The 19,502-nt window shown below is 39.8% G+C and overlaps 3 protein-coding genes across 10 annotated transcripts; 1 reads left to right on the forward strand and 2 right to left on the reverse strand.

Annotated features, from left to right (window-relative positions):
• Positions 1-2,036: 2,036 nt before the first annotated feature.
• On the reverse strand, positions 2,037-4,167 carry tmem205 (transmembrane protein 205). 2 transcript variants are annotated; one of them, XM_082971384.1, is made up of 4 exons: positions 4,033-4,167; positions 3,377-3,485; positions 3,046-3,209; positions 2,037-2,867 (listed from the first exon to the last, which is right to left on the reverse strand). In XM_082971384.1, exons 2-4 carry the CDS (start codon positions 3,474-3,476, stop codon positions 2,565-2,567), a joined length of 567 nt encoding a protein of 188 aa, XP_082827510.1. In that variant the 5' UTR covers positions 3,477-3,485; positions 4,033-4,167; the 3' UTR covers positions 2,037-2,564.
• Positions 4,168-4,335: 168 nt separating this feature from the next.
• On the forward strand, positions 4,336-9,564 carry elof1 (elongation factor 1). Of its 7 annotated transcripts, XM_045716159.2 has the most exons (11): positions 4,336-4,371; positions 4,464-4,491; positions 4,604-4,677; positions 4,811-4,892; positions 5,097-5,281; positions 5,441-5,508; positions 5,611-5,666; positions 5,863-5,951; positions 6,064-6,137; positions 6,292-6,416; positions 6,564-6,674. In XM_045716159.2, the coding sequence occupies exons 3-10, from the start codon at positions 4,622-4,624 to the stop codon at positions 6,345-6,347; spliced, it is 666 nt and encodes a 221-aa protein (XP_045572115.1). In that variant the 5' UTR covers positions 4,336-4,371; positions 4,464-4,491; positions 4,604-4,621; the 3' UTR covers positions 6,348-6,416; positions 6,564-6,674. The 7 variants fall into 7 exon arrangements, with proteins under 7 accessions (XP_045572115.1, XP_082827560.1, XP_082827561.1 ...); XM_082971434.1 differs by lacking the exon at positions 6,564-6,674 and having other exon boundaries at positions 5,863-5,965; positions 6,292-6,354; XM_082971435.1 differs by lacking the exons at positions 4,336-4,371; positions 4,464-4,491; positions 5,863-5,951; ... (1 more) ...; positions 6,292-6,416; positions 6,564-6,674 and adding exons at positions 8,322-8,451; positions 8,572-8,642; positions 8,806-8,944.
• Positions 9,565-11,381: 1,817 nt separating this feature from the next.
• cnn1b (calponin 1, basic, smooth muscle, b) lies at positions 11,382-19,094 on the reverse strand. The gene is given in 7 exon segments (NM_001146385.1): positions 11,382-11,896; positions 12,074-12,220; positions 12,410-12,526; positions 12,665-12,802; positions 13,448-13,514; positions 13,728-13,849; positions 18,883-19,094. Coding segments are annotated over 7 exon segments (891 nt in total). The 5' UTR covers positions 18,943-19,094; the 3' UTR covers positions 11,382-11,656.
• Positions 19,095-19,502: the final 408 nt, after the last annotated feature.

The raw sequence follows: 19,502 nt of genomic DNA on the forward strand, positions 1-19,502 counted from the left end.
CTATAATCTCTCACACACTTCCAGAGAGCAAATTTCCTGTACTTTATGATCCCTCACTCAGCTCTAGCCTGTTTCGAAATAAGAGCTTTCACAAATCAAGGCAGCATATACAGTATGTTTGTGTTTGATGTTAATGTGTATTACATTTTTGAATAAAATAGGGAATATTCTCAGCTGGGTTAGTCTTCTGATCTGAACTTCGGAGATGCTCTGCAGTCTGCCAACCTCATAATTTATTAAGTATAACTCAACAGTTGATAATGCAGAGTTGCAGATTATCAGAAATACACTAATGAGATCACTGGGTTTAGATTCTAAAATGTTGTGTAAGTTAATATTTTCGGGTAGGTCAACTTTGGAAAAGCATCCACCAGTTAATAAATCAGAATTATTTCCATGAGTGAATAAGTGCACATCCTTGACACTTCCTGGTGTTTTAGACCAGGGTTTCCCAAACTCGGTCCTAGGGCCCCCTTAGGTGCACGTTTTGGTTTTTGCCCAAGCACTACACAGCAGATTCAAATAATCAAAGCCACCAACCTCCTGTGGTTAGTGCTAGGGCAAAAAATAAAACATGCACTGTTTTGGAAATCTTGTTTTAGACACTTGCTCATAGGCACTACTTAGGAATTCCAGAAATCAGCAGTGTGTGAAATGTTTTTTCTACTACTGCACATGAAGAGTACTTTGTTTTCTAGTTCACACGGCTTACTTCCAGCAGCACCATATCCACCATACCAACACCACCAGTTTGTGGCTCATTGACCTGCTGTGGTATCTGGGTAATGTAACATGGGGAGTGAATGAGTTTGGTTGTGGTGTACCTGTATATCTGTAGATAATTGTCTCTTTTCCTTTTTTTTAAAAGTAAACAGTGTTAGTTCACTCCAAGAGAAACTCCAGAATTGGTGGCCTGCTTTACCTCTTATTAAATAGGGAGAGATTTCTCTTGAAATCTCACCTAATCAGAGAGTAGGTGAATTTGTGCTGCTGGAGTTCAAAGAATGCCATTTCCTGGTGCCATTTTAAGCCTGTCTGACAAGGCTCCAGAGGAAGTCTTTCCTTCTGATCCAAGAGGAGTGGCCCAGACTGCTGAGAGACATACAGTATAGGCATAAGAAATCTAAACAATATTTCCTATGACACTGTCACTCTCCCTGTACTTTCCATACCAAACGGTTTCATCATGATGATCTACCACTGTAAACTAACTATTCAAAATCTCAACATTGTAGTTTGACATTAACACTAATCAAGATGCATACAGCTAAAACAACCAGACTAATACATCACAATATGTAGGATGTAGAAGCCTTTTCACTGACTCTGAAACACCATTACAGTTTTGGGTTCTGTCCAGTTATCCATTAGTGATATTTTAACTTTATTAAGACATCCTCCCTAACCTCCCAGGCTTGCCAGCAAAGCACTGGTCGGTCCATTTATTCAAAGCTGTTTTTTTTTTTTACATGATGTCCATCACAATAATGAAGTTAGAACCAGCCTGTTCAAGAGGTGGGCACAAACTGCGTGGTCTGGTCTCAATATGTTGCATGTTATTGACCCTGTATTGCACCTGATTTTCTAAAGAAAATGCTCAAACTGTTGGAGAGTGCATTTCCTGATTCCATCAAGGGTAACAACACAACTTTATTTTTTCTTGTTTCAACATCAAAGATGACTTAACATTATTGGTGCTATTGAATTCATTATTTGTAGGAATTTCCATAACCCTGAGCTAAATGTTATATTGTTAAAAAATATCTGCCTAATGATTGTAAAAAAAAATGTTTTGCAGACAGTACCCTCTAGTGGAAGTCACAAGCAATACAATGTCCCATTTCATAACAGTCCAGAATCTTGTGCTTTTCAAAAAAAATAAAATAATAATGTATCTACAAGTTCTGTGTTAGTGTTAAACCTCCGTTTTGAAACATTATCAGGATCACTGCACATTCTACTTCAGCTCTACCCTTAAGTACATCAATGTAAAATGAACAATAACTGTAGGGAAATCAAAAAGAGGATCACTAACATTAACATTTGTATTATTCTTTTTTTAATTATGTACTTCTGAAAAATATAAATCGATCTTTATTACATTCATCCTTTCCCGGTTTGACAAGGGAAAGACCAAAAATACTTTGAAATCCTTTGACATTGTGTGCTATGTTTTCTATTGACAGGTGAAACAATTAGATTAAAAAGGCACATTTAAAAAATATGGTTAAGCGTTATGTTTGGGGGCCGTATGCATCAAGTGTCTCATTAGAAGTGCTGAACTAAGATCAGGCCCATATGTAATATGCCTAAAGCTGCATTTACACAGGCAGCCAATTCTGATATTTTTTTCCACTAATTGGTCATTTGACCAATCACATCAGATCTTTTCAGATTTTTTCCAGAGCTGATCTGATTGTTCAGATCAGCAACCTATGTAATATTATTTATTGTGATTCAAAAATCTTACATCAACACTCCTACTCTGAGACACTTGATACATACATCCCCTCATTGACAGACAATATGAAAACCTGTCACCAAACACCACATATACACAATCTCTAAATGGTGTGTAAATTGAGAGCTGTGTACACTATGTTGGTGGTTGTGCAGATAAACCCAATCAGGTTGCATAGGTTGGACAGGCCATGATAGACGCCAAAGGTACTCTTGTAGGCCTTGTACTTGGGGTCCTGCTCCCTGAGTTTGGTGTAGGCTTCCCTCTGGCTCCCTATCCCTATTTGGTTCCCCAGGCCATGCTCCTGCTCCACCTCCCGCAGCTTGAACATGACCTCTGTGGCAGATGGGCCGAACCACTGTGCGTTTAGACCTGCCATGATGACTGCCAAAAAGTACAGGGCCATCTATAGGGGAAGAACAATTTTTATTCAGAATTGTCGATGACATAGGTGACATCTATAATGTAGCTACAACCATTATCTAAATCGGAAATAATCTTTACATTTTGATTGCGCAATCTGTAACACTTCACCAGTACAGATTGAATCCTGCCCTAAATTACAAAATAGAATGTGATATGACCTGCAGGCTTTCATGCCAATCCAGCAGCTCTCTGGGGTGGTAGACTGCATACACAGCAAGGCTGACAAAGTTGCTGCCCAGTAGGCAATAGAAATAGACAGGGAACAGCTTGCTTTGCACCAGCCCAAAGGTGTGCAGTGTTACCTGCTTCACCAGTGCAAAACCTGTGCATGGGAAAAGGGATAATATAAGTGAGAGAAAAGGGCAGAGACATACTGTGCCTCAAATTCTTAATCTTGGCTTCTTTTGATATGCCACTTCGAGTGTTAGCAAAACCCTACAATCTAACAGATTTCCTCTGCTCATCCCCTATCGATCCCAATATCATCACCTGCTATAAAGGAGACCCACAACTGCATTCCCCATGTGAAGGACAGCACCAGCAGGTGCAGCACTTTCACCAAATCTGTAGGCTCCCCTTCTGTGACCATGGTATTAATCTGGGGGACAAAAATAGAAAAAGTCCCAGATAAATGTTAGCAAGCAAACCAGATAAATGAATACGTTTCATTACAGCATTGGGGACATACAACCAAAAAAAACATCCCCACCCAATACCACTCTAATTCAACAAAGACCTTTTGAAACCCTTTAAAACAGCATAATTTGATGACTGGAAAGTGGTCCGTCTACACGCGCAAGCTTGATTAGCATGCAAGTGATAGTGGCTTCGAGAGATAAGAGTTCTGACCTGTTTACTAAGACTAATACTTCAAAGTTGGATAGCTAGCTAGCTATCTAGCTAACAAATTCTAAAAATTATACTGTTGAGGATTAAATACTTAATTCAAAATCACATTTTGGGAATTGGAAACCATGAGTGGAATGGCATTTGTCAGATAAACTACAAATCTCGCTAGCACAACTCAACTGACGTTAGCCAGCTAACGTTATAGTAACTCGCTAGCTAGGCGAGTTACATAGTTACATAACTGCGCGCATGTAGTGTTGCAGTGCATTCCAAAGAGAGGAAAAGTGGCTTCTTACTTGTTGCCTTCTTTTTTCCTTAAAAAAAACTCAACTGAAAAATAACTACCTGGATGTGGTATGTTGACTGAAGGGAAACACTGTTTTCGCAACTCCCGTTGATCGAACACTAGAACAACACTTCCTCTCTGAAATGTCAATTTCCATTAACCACGCCCCCCAAGCAATATCTACAAATCACATTATTACAAAATGAATATTACGTTAAATTATAACCCACAAACCAATCATCAATGAGATAGAACGTATCCCCGCCTTGTCATTGTGACACAGTTTTTATCCACCCACTTACAATTTACTTAGCTCAGGTCAGTTGACATGGACGACAAAAGGGCCTTGGTGAGTTGAAAACACATTTGGCACTCACTGTCATACAGTACCAAAATAGTTTGTTAGAATGATTTTTAATACAATGTCGATTGTTGTTTCAGTGTGAACCACCGCCCCTTCCTGCTGAAGGTGTGTAAGTGTTATTGTGTCAATGTGATCATCAGAAACTAACATAACTTGACAATGCCTGGTGTAATACTGCATGGTCATTGTTCACTGACTTTCTTGAGTTGTCTTCTAGTAGCAGTAGGTGAATCTCATGAGTCTCTCCGAGATGTGGAAAGAATTAGGTCAGAGGTTGAAACACAAGCCAAGGTGACTAACTGCTTCCTGTAGAATGTAGTATTTTTCCCATATTCACGATTATCTACTGTTTTCTTTGATGGCTTGTATTGGTTACTGTTTTATTCAGGGAATATTATTTCAATTAATATTTGTTGTTTTGTAGACTATTGAGTTCCTGTGCAAAACTCTGTTCATGCATGAGGCAGAGAGAACCCAGAATCTCAATACCATGGCAGTCCTTCAATGTAAGGGAGGACACAACACAATCACGCCTGAAACACACCTGACTCTTGATTCCCTGATTATTATTCTTTTTTGAATGCATGGGTACTCTTTACTTGAGTTGAACCCTCTGTCATAAGGGCTAAATAACACTGTCATAACAATGACTTAAAGATGACATAAACTGTCCTCCTGTCCACCATTTGGCTGCACATGTTGCCGCCCAGCACCTTGAGGAGCGTTTTGAGGGCCTACGCTGTGAGGTCTCCACTGAGCTCCACTACCTGCGCAGTCTCCTGTCCCACTCTCCCTGCTCCTGTCCTACTCTCCAAGCCTCCTGCTCCAGCACTCACCCCTCAGACATCCAGAGGCAGGCTGCCATCAACCACATCTCTCAGGAACTCTACCACAGGTAGATCTGGATAAGGCAGTCTGAAGTGTGGTGTGGTGGGGATAGTTTGGTGAACTAGACTTGCATGATGATAAGTAGAATTTAGCTCAGTGGGATAATGCAGTAATAACATGTAATTCCCTCTCCATATTTTTCTGTGTATGTTGTCTGTTTCTTCAGTCGAAGAGTCCTGTGGGAGCAGATTGCTGATCTAAGGGAGGAAGTCCACAACATTCATGGCCTGCTTAGCAAGTTTGATTTTATGTTTTTCAGAACAAGACCCTCTTCCGTGATGTTGTTGTAATGGAGGCTTTTTATAAACCTTACTCAAGTTTTCCTTTCCTTTTTAGAAAAACTAAGAGATGAAACTATGCGCAGATTGACAGAGAAATACTGCAAAGATATGGTATTTCAGAGCTCACATTTCTCTCCCCCAAATCACTTTGACCTGAATGATTTCACTCATCAAACTAATGATACAAACTTTACACTTGAAACAATCTTCTGAACTGTACTTGGGCTATAATAATTTGGACTGCTGAAGCTTATCTCATGTTATGTGACATGTTCTGGAATATGTGTCTATCTGTCTCCATTTTCAGTGCTTGGGGAGGATGATTGACAGCTATCAGATGAAGGACGACACTCTCAAACTGCAGAGGCCTCAGGACATGCTCAGGTCAAATGCAAGGTGAAAGCTCTGGGGTGAGGTTAGAGTAGACGAGCATGGCAAGCAATCTGACAGACTGCTATTACTAAAGGAATTATGATGATGCATCCTTATAACAAGTGTTCTCCCCTAGGTCAGATGTTTCTGAGTTACAGAATAAGCTTCAGACTATAACAATATCGAAAGGCAAGGCTCCCAATAAAACGGGTAAGATATCTGGTAATTAACTTTCTGTTGATCTACAAAAGATGCAGCATTTGCATTGAAATACAAAGTGTATTTTTCTGTTTGCTGAGATCAGTTTTTATTGATAGATCAGTTTTTAATTGTTGTGTGCATGGTCTCTTGCATCGCATACTAGGCCGAACTGAACGAATAGGACAGAGGGTTATGCAAGGCCAATTCAGATTCAGATGAAGGGCAAAGTGGAACATGTGCGAAAGGAATGACACCAAAGATCAAAGAGGAAATCAATGTGTCTGCCAGGTAAATGAAAGCACATAAATAACATTCTTTGCTGTTTCTCATCTATTATTCATGTTATCATCTAATTAATAAGCACACTTAAATTGATGTATATATTATAAGGGTAACCACATTAGAAGTGAATTCTTCATTTTGCCTCTGTTGCAGAAGGAAATAAAGTTCATGGCTGGAATCCTCTATCTACCTTTTGCCCTACCTTGTCTCACACTGTCTTCTTTATGACAGCAAAATAAAATACAATTTGGTCTACACTGACAATTGTTTTCTGTTTGAGCTTTGTGCATTCAACACATTTCTTTATCAGTAATTCAGTTTTTTTTTTTTATCAATAATTATGTACTGTAGACTATTAAACACAGGTTGGTGGCACCTTCATTGGGGAGGACAGGCTCATAGTAATGCTCATAGTAATGGCTGGAACAGAATAAATGAAATGGTAATCAAACTCATTAATACAATATTTCCATGTGTTTGATACCTTTCAATTTATTCCATTCCAGCCATTATAATGAGCCGTCCTCCCCTCAGCAGCCTCCTGTGGTAGACTACATAATCAATGTATATATTTTAATTATTTTGCGATTGTATCAAAGAGGTTTATAAATTCTGAGAGGCGGGTTGATAATTTGTTTGACCAATGACAACCCTAAAAAGCGCCTTAATCTTCCAATCGGATGAAAGAGTTCAGAATAATTTCCGGATACAATTTCTATTTGTTAGCGTCATTACTTGGGTCATTTATCTGGTAAGAAAATGCTTAATCCAGCGTGCTTTATTATATGGCTAACATGCAAACAACTAAAATATACATCCAGCACGATTTGAAATTACATGTGTGATTCTCCTATTTTTTTTTAAAAATTGTGCATAGCTAGCATATTACAAATCCAGCGTTAGTTAGCTAACACAAGCTAACTTTGTTTTCCTCGCGCTCTAACGTTACTAGCTAATACTCTCTAGCTGCCTCTTCAGAAATCATCCCAAAATAAACGGTTCATGCAATTAACAATATTGTTGGAAATGGACTTGTAGAATTTGCAGGACATTTTGTGTAAAATGCAGTATGGTTGAGCTCCTATTTTATAGCTGCAAGCTAATAATAAAAAAGTCCGTGCGCGATGGCGGGGAACTAGGTACTACACGCTTGTGTAGTGTGAACATGGCTCCAACAAGAGAATAGTAACGTTAATCATCGACATCTGACTTTTTTAAATGATCGAAAATAAAATATAATTTGAATTTATGTGGAAAATACGGTTAAAAATGTGTTTGTTTACACACGCGTGATGTATTAGCTCGCACATGCGTACTAGCAGATGGTCTATAGCGGCAGAATATTGATGCATTTATAACATCTCGTAAATTTGCAAATAGGGGCATAGGACTGGGGAAAATAAATTTCAACGCACCTCCAACTCGTAATTACTAATGGGAAACTTGTCTTTCATCCCTTTGCTCCAATTTGCTGGACTGCCCATATGATGAACTCTTGTCTCTGACATCAACTACTAAGGCCAATACCTCGATAACAGCAATTTCAGCAGTTAAATTCAACAACAAAACATGATTTAAAAAAGTGTTATTTTAACACTAATATGTCTATGAGCATGAAAGCTGTACTTTTTCGTTCATGGTTGACAGCTTATTTGCCATTAACCAGCAATCGACATTCTCAGCGAGTTCAAAGCACATGAACCCACACATCTCGTTGTTCCCAGTTTACAAGTAGTATTTTCCGAAATTACGAGATGAACGCAGCATATGACTCCTTGCCTAAAATCAAATGAATATCAGCACCATACACTAGATATAATATATGCTAGCTAACACGATTGACCTAATTATTGAATTTGACAGTCAACTTGTTTTGTAAACTCAGAAAAATGTAGCTATTGTATTTTACAGATTATACATCGAGAATGGGACGCCGAAAGTCAAAGAGGAAGCCACCTCCCAAAAAGAAACTGACGGGTAACTTGGACACCCAATTCACCTGTCCCTTTTGTAACCACGAGAAGTCCTGTGATGTCAAAATGTAAGTTCACTTGGTTGTGTTGAACAGTATATGGTCTGGCTGTAAAATATTATCACTGATTACATGTTGATACATATCCTAACACCCTATCCAAATGCACATTTTCTTTTCTATTTTCAGGGAACGCACTCGAAACACAGGAATAATATCGTGCACCGTCTGCTTGGAAGAATTCCAGACTCCCATTACATGTATCCTTTCGATTCTTTGATTGGATCACTGTATTCACTTATTTACACACCATATAGCTCACAGATTGGCTTGTGCATTTGTAAAAAAAAATATATATAAAAAAATGCTATTTCTTTACAACTGTACCTCCCAAATGAACTTTTCCTTGACATTTGTCTCCAGATCTTTCAGAACCAGTGGATGTTTACAGTGATTGGATAGATGCATGCGAAGCAGCCAATCAGTAGCAGTGGTCCCCCTGACTATTCCTGTCTGACCTCACTCCTCATTCCCTATGATGGGTCACATATCTCTGGCTGGGCCAGGGCTTTGTCAAGTAGTGACTGTGGAGAACAAACAAAGACAGATAACACATCTGTGAATTCTTCAGTGTCTACACAGTAATGGATTTGATATGAAGAAAGATACACTTCCTGTCCTCCCTCTCTGTGGCAGGGTGGGATGGGGTAGGGCAATGAAATGTCCCAATGGTCCTGATCTTTGAGAATCCCACTAAACCAACTCATCATTTGTTATGTTTTATAGACAAGCCTGTTGGTGGATATGTCTTTAGACTTTCCCAAGCTGCCATGTCCCCCTTTACTGGAGCAAGTAGAATTCATTTGTAAAAATTTAAAAAGGGTGATTCTGTAGTTTTTATTTTGTTTGATGTCATGATTTTTATTTCAATTACATTTTTTTTGTACGGGAATGACTTGATCAATAAACACCAATGTAATTCGCACCTAACTACATCTGTCACATACCGCTGAAATGGTTAAAATATGTAGAACAAATATGAATGACAAATAATCTGATATGGCCTGGTGGCAGGTTTTGCACTCACAACCCAAATTAAATAATTGTAATTTTGATGTGATTTATTGTATTGCAGCTAATTTCATTGTAAGTGAATGCCAAATAAATACAAGATTATCGGAATACTGAACAATTGATAGTCTGAACAACATTGACACACATTTTAGACCAGAGGGTAATATTGCCAATTGTATTTTGGCTAGGCACTGTTGGCTCTCATTCAAAAATATTTTCTTAATGCACAACTGACTTCGTATATAGCTGTTGGACATGTGACGATACAGAATAAGTTAGGTGCTTTGATAAAAGACACCTCTTGTGGTGCATATGACTTTTGCCTTAAATCTGTGGAATGTAGTTTTTTTTTTCTCCCCAAATGTTAAAGGGATTTCAAAACACTAGATGGCACACTAATGTAGGGGGAAAAAATGCAACATGGCCTTCAGATTATTATGAGCTCAGCATCAAACGACGTTCCTTTTAAAGTATTAAGCCTTCAAAAGTTTGGCAAATCATCACTATAAATTCCAGAGGTCAGAACCTCAGGAGGGACTCTATTTTATGTAGCTTTATCTCCAATACCTCCTATTTAAAAACATATCACAATACCACTCAGTAACCGATGTCAAGACCTTTCAAATTTAGCTTATAGGGATAGTTCACCCAAATTAAAAAATAACATTATTTTCCTTCCTGTAAGAAGTCTATGGACAAGGTATAACCAGTCCATGCTTTGTACATGAGCATGCAAGGCATAGAGATGTGTTCTGTGGAACGTTCCAGGTGCAACACAGGAAGTGTCTGATCTTGAACAAACCTCTTAGCAAGCAAACAAGCCTGCTTTTCAAAGGTTTGGTCAAGCATGCACAGTTTAATGTTTAAACCATTAGCAGCTGTGTTAGGCTACATTATCCCGAGCATAAATATGTTGCAGACTTAAGTTATTCATTTGCGATTGCTGGTACAAGGTGATTACTTAATGAATCCACAGAATGACTGTCACATCTTGCAGTGCTCAAAATCACATTACATTCAAGATCTGCGGTGGGTACCCCATATCATGTAGTAGTTAGTGATACAGGGTCTGATGTATTGAGCTATGACTAAGGGGATGTTAATTAGACCGTTATCTCGTGTATATGTTATGGCTCTCAATGACCTGGCTTGTCCGCATTTCTTCTAGTCAAAGTATTCTATCCATGTGCATATTCAACAAGGTGATGCAAAGTGCAAATAGCGCAGCAATATATTAAAGCTGTGTGCCATGGAGACTATAGGGGGATTATAACTTGTCTCATGCAAACTGGCCTATATGACATCCACATTAACATAGCTGACACAATGGCTAAAATTTAATCTGCATTGTTTACCACTAATGAAGTATGCGAGACGTGTTGAATACTGCTTATAATACTAAAAATATTCAAATCTATTGGCTTTTCACGATGCCTTTAGGGGCTCACATTAATTCAAGTATCAGGTTTGACGACCCTACTACTGATCTTCTAATGATTTAAAGAATACTAGAAAAAACATTCCATCTGTGGTATAGAATGGCTGGTTGGCAGTCCTGTGAGCTAGAGCAGGGATGTCAGCGCAGTGCAGAGGTGCATACACAGGCAAAGTCATAAGGAATACATCTGATCAAAGTTTCTAGTCCATGTCCCTGTGTCCTGGAAGACTCATTCTGATTCTGTGGGCTCCGAGTCATCCAGAGGGATTGAATCCCAGAGCGGACTCCTGTTCCTCAGGGGTTAAGACTAACAGCAACATGTCTTTCCATTCAAGGAACTTTTTCCTGTATTCTCAATGTTTAAGCTTGATGGGGATCTACAACTGAAAATCAAAATTTTTATAAACTATAAAAGATCTATAAATAAAAAATGACATAACATTAAGATTGATTAAGGAATGGGTCTCTTGACATTATTATTATTTTTAGTATTTATTTTCACCGTATTTGAATAGAAAAATCTCCATTGCAAAGGGAGAGAGGGGTGTGGGCCACAACATTAAATTGATTTAAAATAACAAGGTCAAAGAGATTGAACCAGGCATAAATCCCCTCAAAGGACCAAAATTATTTGAATGGTTGATCACAAAAAAAAAAACAGCAAGGGATGAGGATAATGAAAACAGTAAATAACAGTTTGGATGGTCTTGCTGGTGGAGAGGGGTTCTTGAGAGGAGGGGACTGGGGCTTATACTGTTCTCTTTAGTCATAGTACATAGTACCGTCAAACTCAGCCCTCTCCCCGTTGTTGATGAATTCATCAGGGTTGGAGCAGTACTTGTTGTCGTAGACCTGCCGAGGGAGGCCGTATGTGGTCATGCCCTGTTGGGACGCCATCTTGTTGGTGCCCATCTGCAGTGAGACGGTGGAGGTGTCGCATTCCTCCAAGCCCAGACTCTTGTCATAGATGTGTCTCCTGGTGCCAGGGGCCGTCATGCCAGACTGAGAGAGGAAGAAAAGCAGGAGAGGATTAGATATAGGCTACAAAGTAATATTTTATATCATATTAACTGCTTTCATGATAGGCAGAAAGAGGGAAAACTCCCAAGATGTGCAGAATGTTAGTCAATTCTATCTCTACCAGAGAATATCTATTTGTGAAATCAAATGGCGCCCCACCTGGTTGGCACCCTTATTGGTGCCCATCTGGAGGCTGATGGTGGACTGGTCCAGAGGGTTCTCCATTCCCCCCCTCGGATCGTACAGGTGACGCCGCGTGCCATAAGATGTCATGCCCTTCTGGCTGGCAAGTTTGTTGGTACCCATCTGGACAGACAGGCAAAAGTAGTGCACTGGTTATGCCAGAACTATAATACCATTAAGCCAATCCTTTCGGCCAAACTAAAAACAAATGAAGGTATGTTATAACATGCTGCTACTACTACTTATATTACACCTGTAATAACAGTGATATCTTAGTGTATAAGGTGTATATGATACAAAGACTGTTCTGACCTGCAGGCCGATGACATTGCGCCCTTCCTTCAGCATGTCTGGGGCGAAACGGCGCTGGTGTGCTGTTGCATACTTCACTCCCATGTCATGCTTGGAGTGGAAACCTTTGGACTTGGCCTGGTGAAAGAGGGGAAGGTTAAACAGATTATGGATCCTCACATGAAGTAGAAGTAGGTTTCTTACAAGCCACTGACAATACTTTCTACATACAGTACAGTACAATGTACTGAGATTCCTCTATGGGTTTCCACTCACAATTCCAGCCAGGGTGATGAGCGTGCTCTGGACCTGGGTGTAGTTGGTATTCTCAAACAGGTCGTTGGCCTCAAACAGATCGTATGGCTTCATACCATAAACTGTGATGGCTCGGACAAAATTGCCAATGTTTTCCAGCTGGGCAATGAAAATGAAGAAGAATTAGCCAAGAGCAAATGGTCCACTGATGTAAATGCAAGAATACAAACAAAGAGGACACCAGTTACTGAGTTATTTGTTATTTTTATATTGTCATATTTCTTTAAATAATCATTCTATTTGAGACTCAGGACTTCAGAATGATCAGCTTTCTGGGGTTTTCTTTAAAGCCCTACTCACCAGTTGGATAATCTTTTTCTCTTTTATTCCTGACAAAGGGACCACCACATGTGAGTGCATTGATTCTTAGTAACATTGTATGTCATGGATGATTCTTTGGAAGTGCCTCAACAAACACTTAAAAGTGTTGTTTTCTTTTTGAATATCATATAAAGAGATCTGAAGATGCACGCTGAGATGTGCCTCATTAAACAACGTAGCTGCAGCTTGGAATGTAAATAAATCAACACTATGCCAAGCAAAAGACTACCTATCTGGTTACATATTTTAGCGAGTTCAGTGGATGAAAGGTATGGAGTGGAAAAAACGACTGACTCTTGGCATGCTTATGCTGCTCAATACTAAGCAAAGTATCTATAATAACTATAGCCTACTGCATGTCATGATGGGCATGATGTTACATAATAATACAAAAACAATAATTCTGTCTCAGAACAAGCTTACCTGATGCCAGTTTTGCGGGGAAGTGTTAATCTTTCTTACAGATCCTGGCTGAAGTGTGTTGATAAGTCTACACACAAGGAAAGAGAAAGCACAGAACAACAGTCAAAATACTGTTCTGACTTTGAGTGGCCCAGTCATCATTAACAGTGGGGAAATGAATGAGACTGAACGATATTGGAAGCAACAGAAAGTAATATGGTGATATGACACACAATATGCTCTGCCATTCTGCATGACATTCTGCACGGCCACAGTACTGAGGAGAGTATCGCTCACTCACTCGCACAAGATGACCCCATCCTTTAGGTTCTCCATGAAAGGATCAGCGATCTTCTTGCCTGTTACGTCCTGGATCCACAGCCTCAGCTCCTCCTCCTTCTGGGGGTCATACTTCTGGGCCAACTGAAGAGGCATTCGGAAAGTTTTCAGACCCCTTCACTTTTTCCACATTTTGTTACATTTCAGCCTTATTCTAAAAATGATTAAGTTATTATTTTTCCTCTACACACAATACCCCATAATGACAAAGCGAAAACAACGCATTGAAGGGGTCTGAATACTTTCCGGATGCACTATAAATGTGTTGGATTTGACTTCATCCTAACATCTGCAAACACTCAGGTTAATGTCTTGTAACTGTCAGTTCTGCGTGATGAATGATCTTGTGACAGGTGCTTGGCTACCTGAAAAATACAAATGATCTTACAATAAACTGTAACTATAGTTAAAGAGTCATAGAACTATGATATTCATCAGAGCTATTATCCCTCCTTCTCCCTTTTCCTTTCTCATCTTGTAACAGAGGGATAACATTCCTCTCCACTTTCCTTTGAAAGCCTACCCATTGTAATAAAACCTAAAGATGAAGATTAGAGTTAAAAAAAACAACAGGAAGAAAATGAAAAATGGCCAAGGGACATTCCTGCATGGAGAAACACTGATTCTCCGCTTCCTTGTATTTCCCTATTGGCACAAACGCATCCCCCTAATACCAGAAATTCTATGGTGGGTCTGTAGCCCCCCTCTCGCTCTGCGCTCTCTCCTTTTCTGAATGTTCTGCTCACTCACAGTCTGGGAGAGAGCTTGTGAGACCAGGAGCCAACACAAACAGGTATTTCAAAGCAGCAGGGTTTGCAAAGCTTCCAGTCCATCACACCAAACTTGGGAGAAACAGCTCTCCCTATTACTCCACCCTGTGCTCCCTCTCTCCCTCTGGGTTTTCCGGAATCTGTCCTTTTACAGTGAGGCGATCTACTCAGGCAATCCCACATCTGATAATGAGATGCCAAGACCTGCAGACAGCACTTGCATCCAGCCAAGGTATTTTGGTCAGAGTTTCATTTAACTGTGTCAGGAGGTCAGGAATGTAATCAGAACTGGTTCATTTATTTAAAAATTTATAAGTCTTTGATGCCAAAATTGGCACCTATCCATTGATTCTATCAGTGTTTTTCATGTATGAAATCAGTGGAGAGAATATACATTAAATCAGTGTAGGTCATGGCATAAGGAATAAATTGGTTTAAGTTGATACAAACGGGTGAAAGTAAGACAGAACGGTCCAGTATGGAGTACTGGCAAAATAAAGAGTGGGTTTACGTCACACCGGTAAAACATAAACCTATCACAATAATTAAAACAGATTTCAAGAAAACTGTAGGCTATCACACTATTTATCATACCGTATGTCATTCGCATGAAAAATGAGCGAATGGACTTGAAAACTTGTGGAATACGCTCCAAAACGCAGTGGTTCAACAACAACACTGACATTTTGATAAGGCAGAGATGAGAGGCCAAGACCGAGATGCACGCGGATAGCAGTATACACATCAATTCAGGTTACAAGACCTAATGGCCTAATGAAGGACAATCACCGAATGTCATTCAGAACACTTTTTGGTGTTTTGTAAATGATGTATCATCTTTTCATTTATCAAAAGTCACTGCTATCTGGATGCCGGAATTATTTTAGCATGTTGTAGCGTAATAGTTGGAATAGTAACTGAAGTCTGGACACTGACTGTAGGCCTCACATGTCGCCTATTATAATGTTAACTCCTGCAGAGTGAAGTGTTCCTCATGTAACAGTGTAGGTTCCGTCCCTCTCTTCGCCTCAACCCGGAACCCTTGCACGCATCAACAACTGACACCCACCGAAGCATCGTTACCCATCGCGCCACAAAAGCCACGGCCCTTGCAACGCAAGGGGAAACCCTACTTCAGGTCTCAGAGCGAGTGACGTCACTGATTGAAACGCTATTAGCGCGCACCACCGCTAACTAACTAGCCATTTCACATCGGTTACACTCACAGTAAAATTATAGACCAAATGCTAATTTTGTCTCGGGAACAGGAGTGAAGAAATACGATTTATTTATTTCAGCATCTTGAGAGAATGAGATTGAGGCTTTTAGGGACCTGTTGTGTAGCCTTAAAGTGCAATTTTCTTCAGCTACATAAAAACTGACAGTAGTTCATTTTCAGCCACATTAAATATGCATCCAAGACTAACTGAAATACTATCAGAAACATGTTGGATCGTTTTCACAGCTTTTCATTTCCTTTAAACCGGTCAAACAGATGTCATTTGGAAATCTCCCTGGTCCCTAAACGTCCTCGCTCCGTGAGAGAAGCAGAAATGAAAGAGAAAATTTAACTATGTCACCTATACGGAACAAAGATTTAAACGCAACATGCAACAATATCAAAGATTTTACTGAGTTACAGTTCATAGAAAGAAATCAGTCAATTGAAATAAATTCATTCACATGACTAGGTAGGGGCGCTGGGGAGGGCATAGGCACACCAACTCAGGAGCCAGGTCCACCCACTGGTGAGTCAGGCCCAGCCAATCAGAATGAGTTCTTCCCCACAAAAGGGCTTTATTACAGACAGGAATACTCCTCAGCACCCCCACTCCCCCTCCTCAGACGATCATGCAGGTGAAGAATGTGGATGTGGAGGTCCTGGGCTGGCATGGTTACATGTGGTCTGTGGTTGTGAGGCCAGTTGGACATACTGCCAAATTCTCTAAAACAACATTGTAGGCGGCTTATAGTCAAGAAATGAATATTAAATTGTCTGGCAACTGCTCTGTTAGACATTCCTGCAGTCGGCATGCCAACTGCATGCTCCCTCAAGACATCTAAGACATCTGTGACATTGTGTTATATGACAAAACTGCTAGTGGCATTTTATTGTCCCCAGCACAAGGTGCACCTGTGTAATGATCATGTGGTTTAATCAGCTTCTTGATATGCCACACCTGGCAAAGGGGAAATGCTCACTAACAGGGATGCAAACACATTTGTGCACAACATTTTAGAGAAATAAGCTTTTAGTGCACATGGAACATTTATTTCAACTCATGGAAAATGGGACCAACACTTTACATGTCACGTCTATATTTTTGTTCAGTATAGATTGTAGATGATGCACTGATCATTCTATCGATTTATTCCATCATTAGCAAGTATTCTAGTATTCTAGATGAGGGTCAAGTCAAGTAATGACAGAAGAGGAGCTGTAAGGATCTAATTACAGACAAGTTGACTAACAAATGTAACAAAATAAAAGCAGAAAAATATCTAAATATAGCTTAAAAACTATTCCCGCACCCTGGTTGTTCAGACGTCCCTGAGTAACTTGCGCAGGTAGCCTACATTAGCCTTTTGAAATAATTGATTGACACTCAGATGAAAACACATGACAGGTCATGTTTATGCCACATTAAAAGGTAGGCTAATACATTTTAAAAGTTAAAGGACAAATCTTTACTATTAGGCTTGTAGAGATCCTATTAAATTAATAGGGATTCTATATGTAATTCTATGATTAGGCCCATATAGATTTTCTTTAAGTGTGTACACACATAGGAGGTCCCTGTACCGGGAATACATTACATTTACTTTCACCCCTGGATACAAACAATCATGTTGAAGGTTGACATTCCAATGAATCCACAAGGCTTTGTTCTGTCTGCCTCAACAGTGTTTTGTCATTCCCCACTGGAGTGTAAATTGTTTACAGAGAGACACTTGCTCAGGTTGTAAGACAGAGCTCAGGGACACCTTAAAAGGAGGTTTAGGTTGCTGACGTACCTATCTGTCAGTCTCTGGATCCTATCCACTGTCATCGGATGTCATGCCATATATATATATATGTATATATATATGTATATATATACATACTGACTGATACACTATTGAATATGACCTATTTCTATACTACAGCACTAATGACCATGGTGGCCAAGTATAAGGAAATGTTCGTTTGAAGAGTGCCCCTATGAAAGTATGGACAGGAAACCACTATGTATGCAGGAACAAGGGCTCTTCCAACACGATAAGGTTGATGATAGGGATAGCAAATTCAGTTGTCATTGACAGACATGGAGTTGGGAGTTCTGGAATATTCTGGGATAGTTATTTGATCCCATTGGCAGAGTCATGCTGTGTCCAAGCTGAACATGGGTTGTCAGCAGGTATGACACACGCACACACATATTGTGCATCCCTGTCATTGCACTGTCACTGAAAATACAATCTCTCCCAAACATCAGTGGATGTTGATTGCACAGTCGCCTACATGGTAGGCCTACAGTAGCTGGTCCATAGACTCTTGGTTGGTGTTGATGACTCATTTCATTCTCGCCTAGACTTTAATCTGAAGTTCAAACAATAACAAAGCGGACAAACGCCACTGATTTGGTAAAATAGCTTAGGGATGGGTCTGTAGAAATGCAACAACTGAGGGGTTCTGATGATGGGGTAAGAACAAGGAACTAAGCTAATGAAGGATTTATAAGTCATATTCTTCAAGAATCAATGGGTATCACGAATTTAAAAGTCCAAAATGAATATAGCGATCACAGATTGACCCTTTAAATATATATATACACATACTGGTAGCCTTCTAGAGACACCTTGAAATCAGACCTTCTGGGCTCATCTGGGAGTAATTCTGTCATTGTGCTCTGTGACAGACAGGTGAGGTGATATCACCTGTAATCTAAACGACCCAGTTCGAAGTTATGAATCAGAGACAATTGGTTTGGATGCCCTCACATATTAAACGATAAAGTAAACTGTTAGAATGGTAGGCTGCCATTTATCAGTATAGGCCTAGGCCCTAGACCTAATGATTAATCCATGATCACCATTGACAGTCCAATTCTGACAGTCCAAAAAGCCTATTCGACAAAATCTCCTAACAGAAAGCAAAAATATTTTATTGGCCCTCGATATATCATTGGTTTCCCTACAACTAATAAATCTGAGAAGATGCACGTAGTGACAACAAGATATGCGAGCGTCAAGTGCGCACCTTCCTGAGCGCGAGCATTCTCTTGGCCCACTGATGTCAATTACGCAAAGACCCCATTATTTTCATTTCAATTAAAAGGAAAGCTACATGACATGCGAGATACATACCTTACTTTTGACCTCAGCAGAAAGTCCGAAGGATGGTCCACCTTTGAAATTCTTTGACATAGTTATCTTTGATTATTCACAGAGGAGATTTAAAAATGGTGAAATACACCCCTCTATCCTGGCACGAGAAAACCCACAGCAAAGTCCTCTTTCTCCCTGGACTCCAATGGATATGACAGACCCGCGGATTCAGATTCTGTAACGTTCTTGCTCGCTCTGGTGAGGCTGTGGACCACTTTGCAACACTTTTCTCAATCTTTTTTAAACTCTTCCCATCTGTGGATTTCTGGAGTGCGGCGCGATTGGCTAGGGCCACCATCCAATCCCGACGTTGCCTCTTCCTCTGGGTGATGTCACCAGTATGGCATTAGACTCGCTCAGTGTCACTTTTTCCACCTTAAGGGGAATTGGATGTTGGATGGATGATCCTTTTCAATTGCCTAATTTTACTGCATCCAATTTCACTTTCATTACCAAATGAAATAAATATCAAGCACATCACAAATTCATAGACCTATTGCTATTATTAAATAGTTGAGGGTCTAGCTCACAATCACAGGTCAAGGCAGACCTTTAGAGTTTTGAATTACACATTTAACTTTATATTTATACAAAGTATT

The sequence above is a fragment of the Salmo salar genome, chromosome 03, assembly GCF_965601325.2.
Source record: "Salmo salar chromosome 03, fSalSal1, whole genome shotgun sequence".
Taxonomy (NCBI): Eukaryota; Metazoa; Chordata; class Actinopteri; order Salmoniformes; family Salmonidae; genus Salmo; species Salmo salar.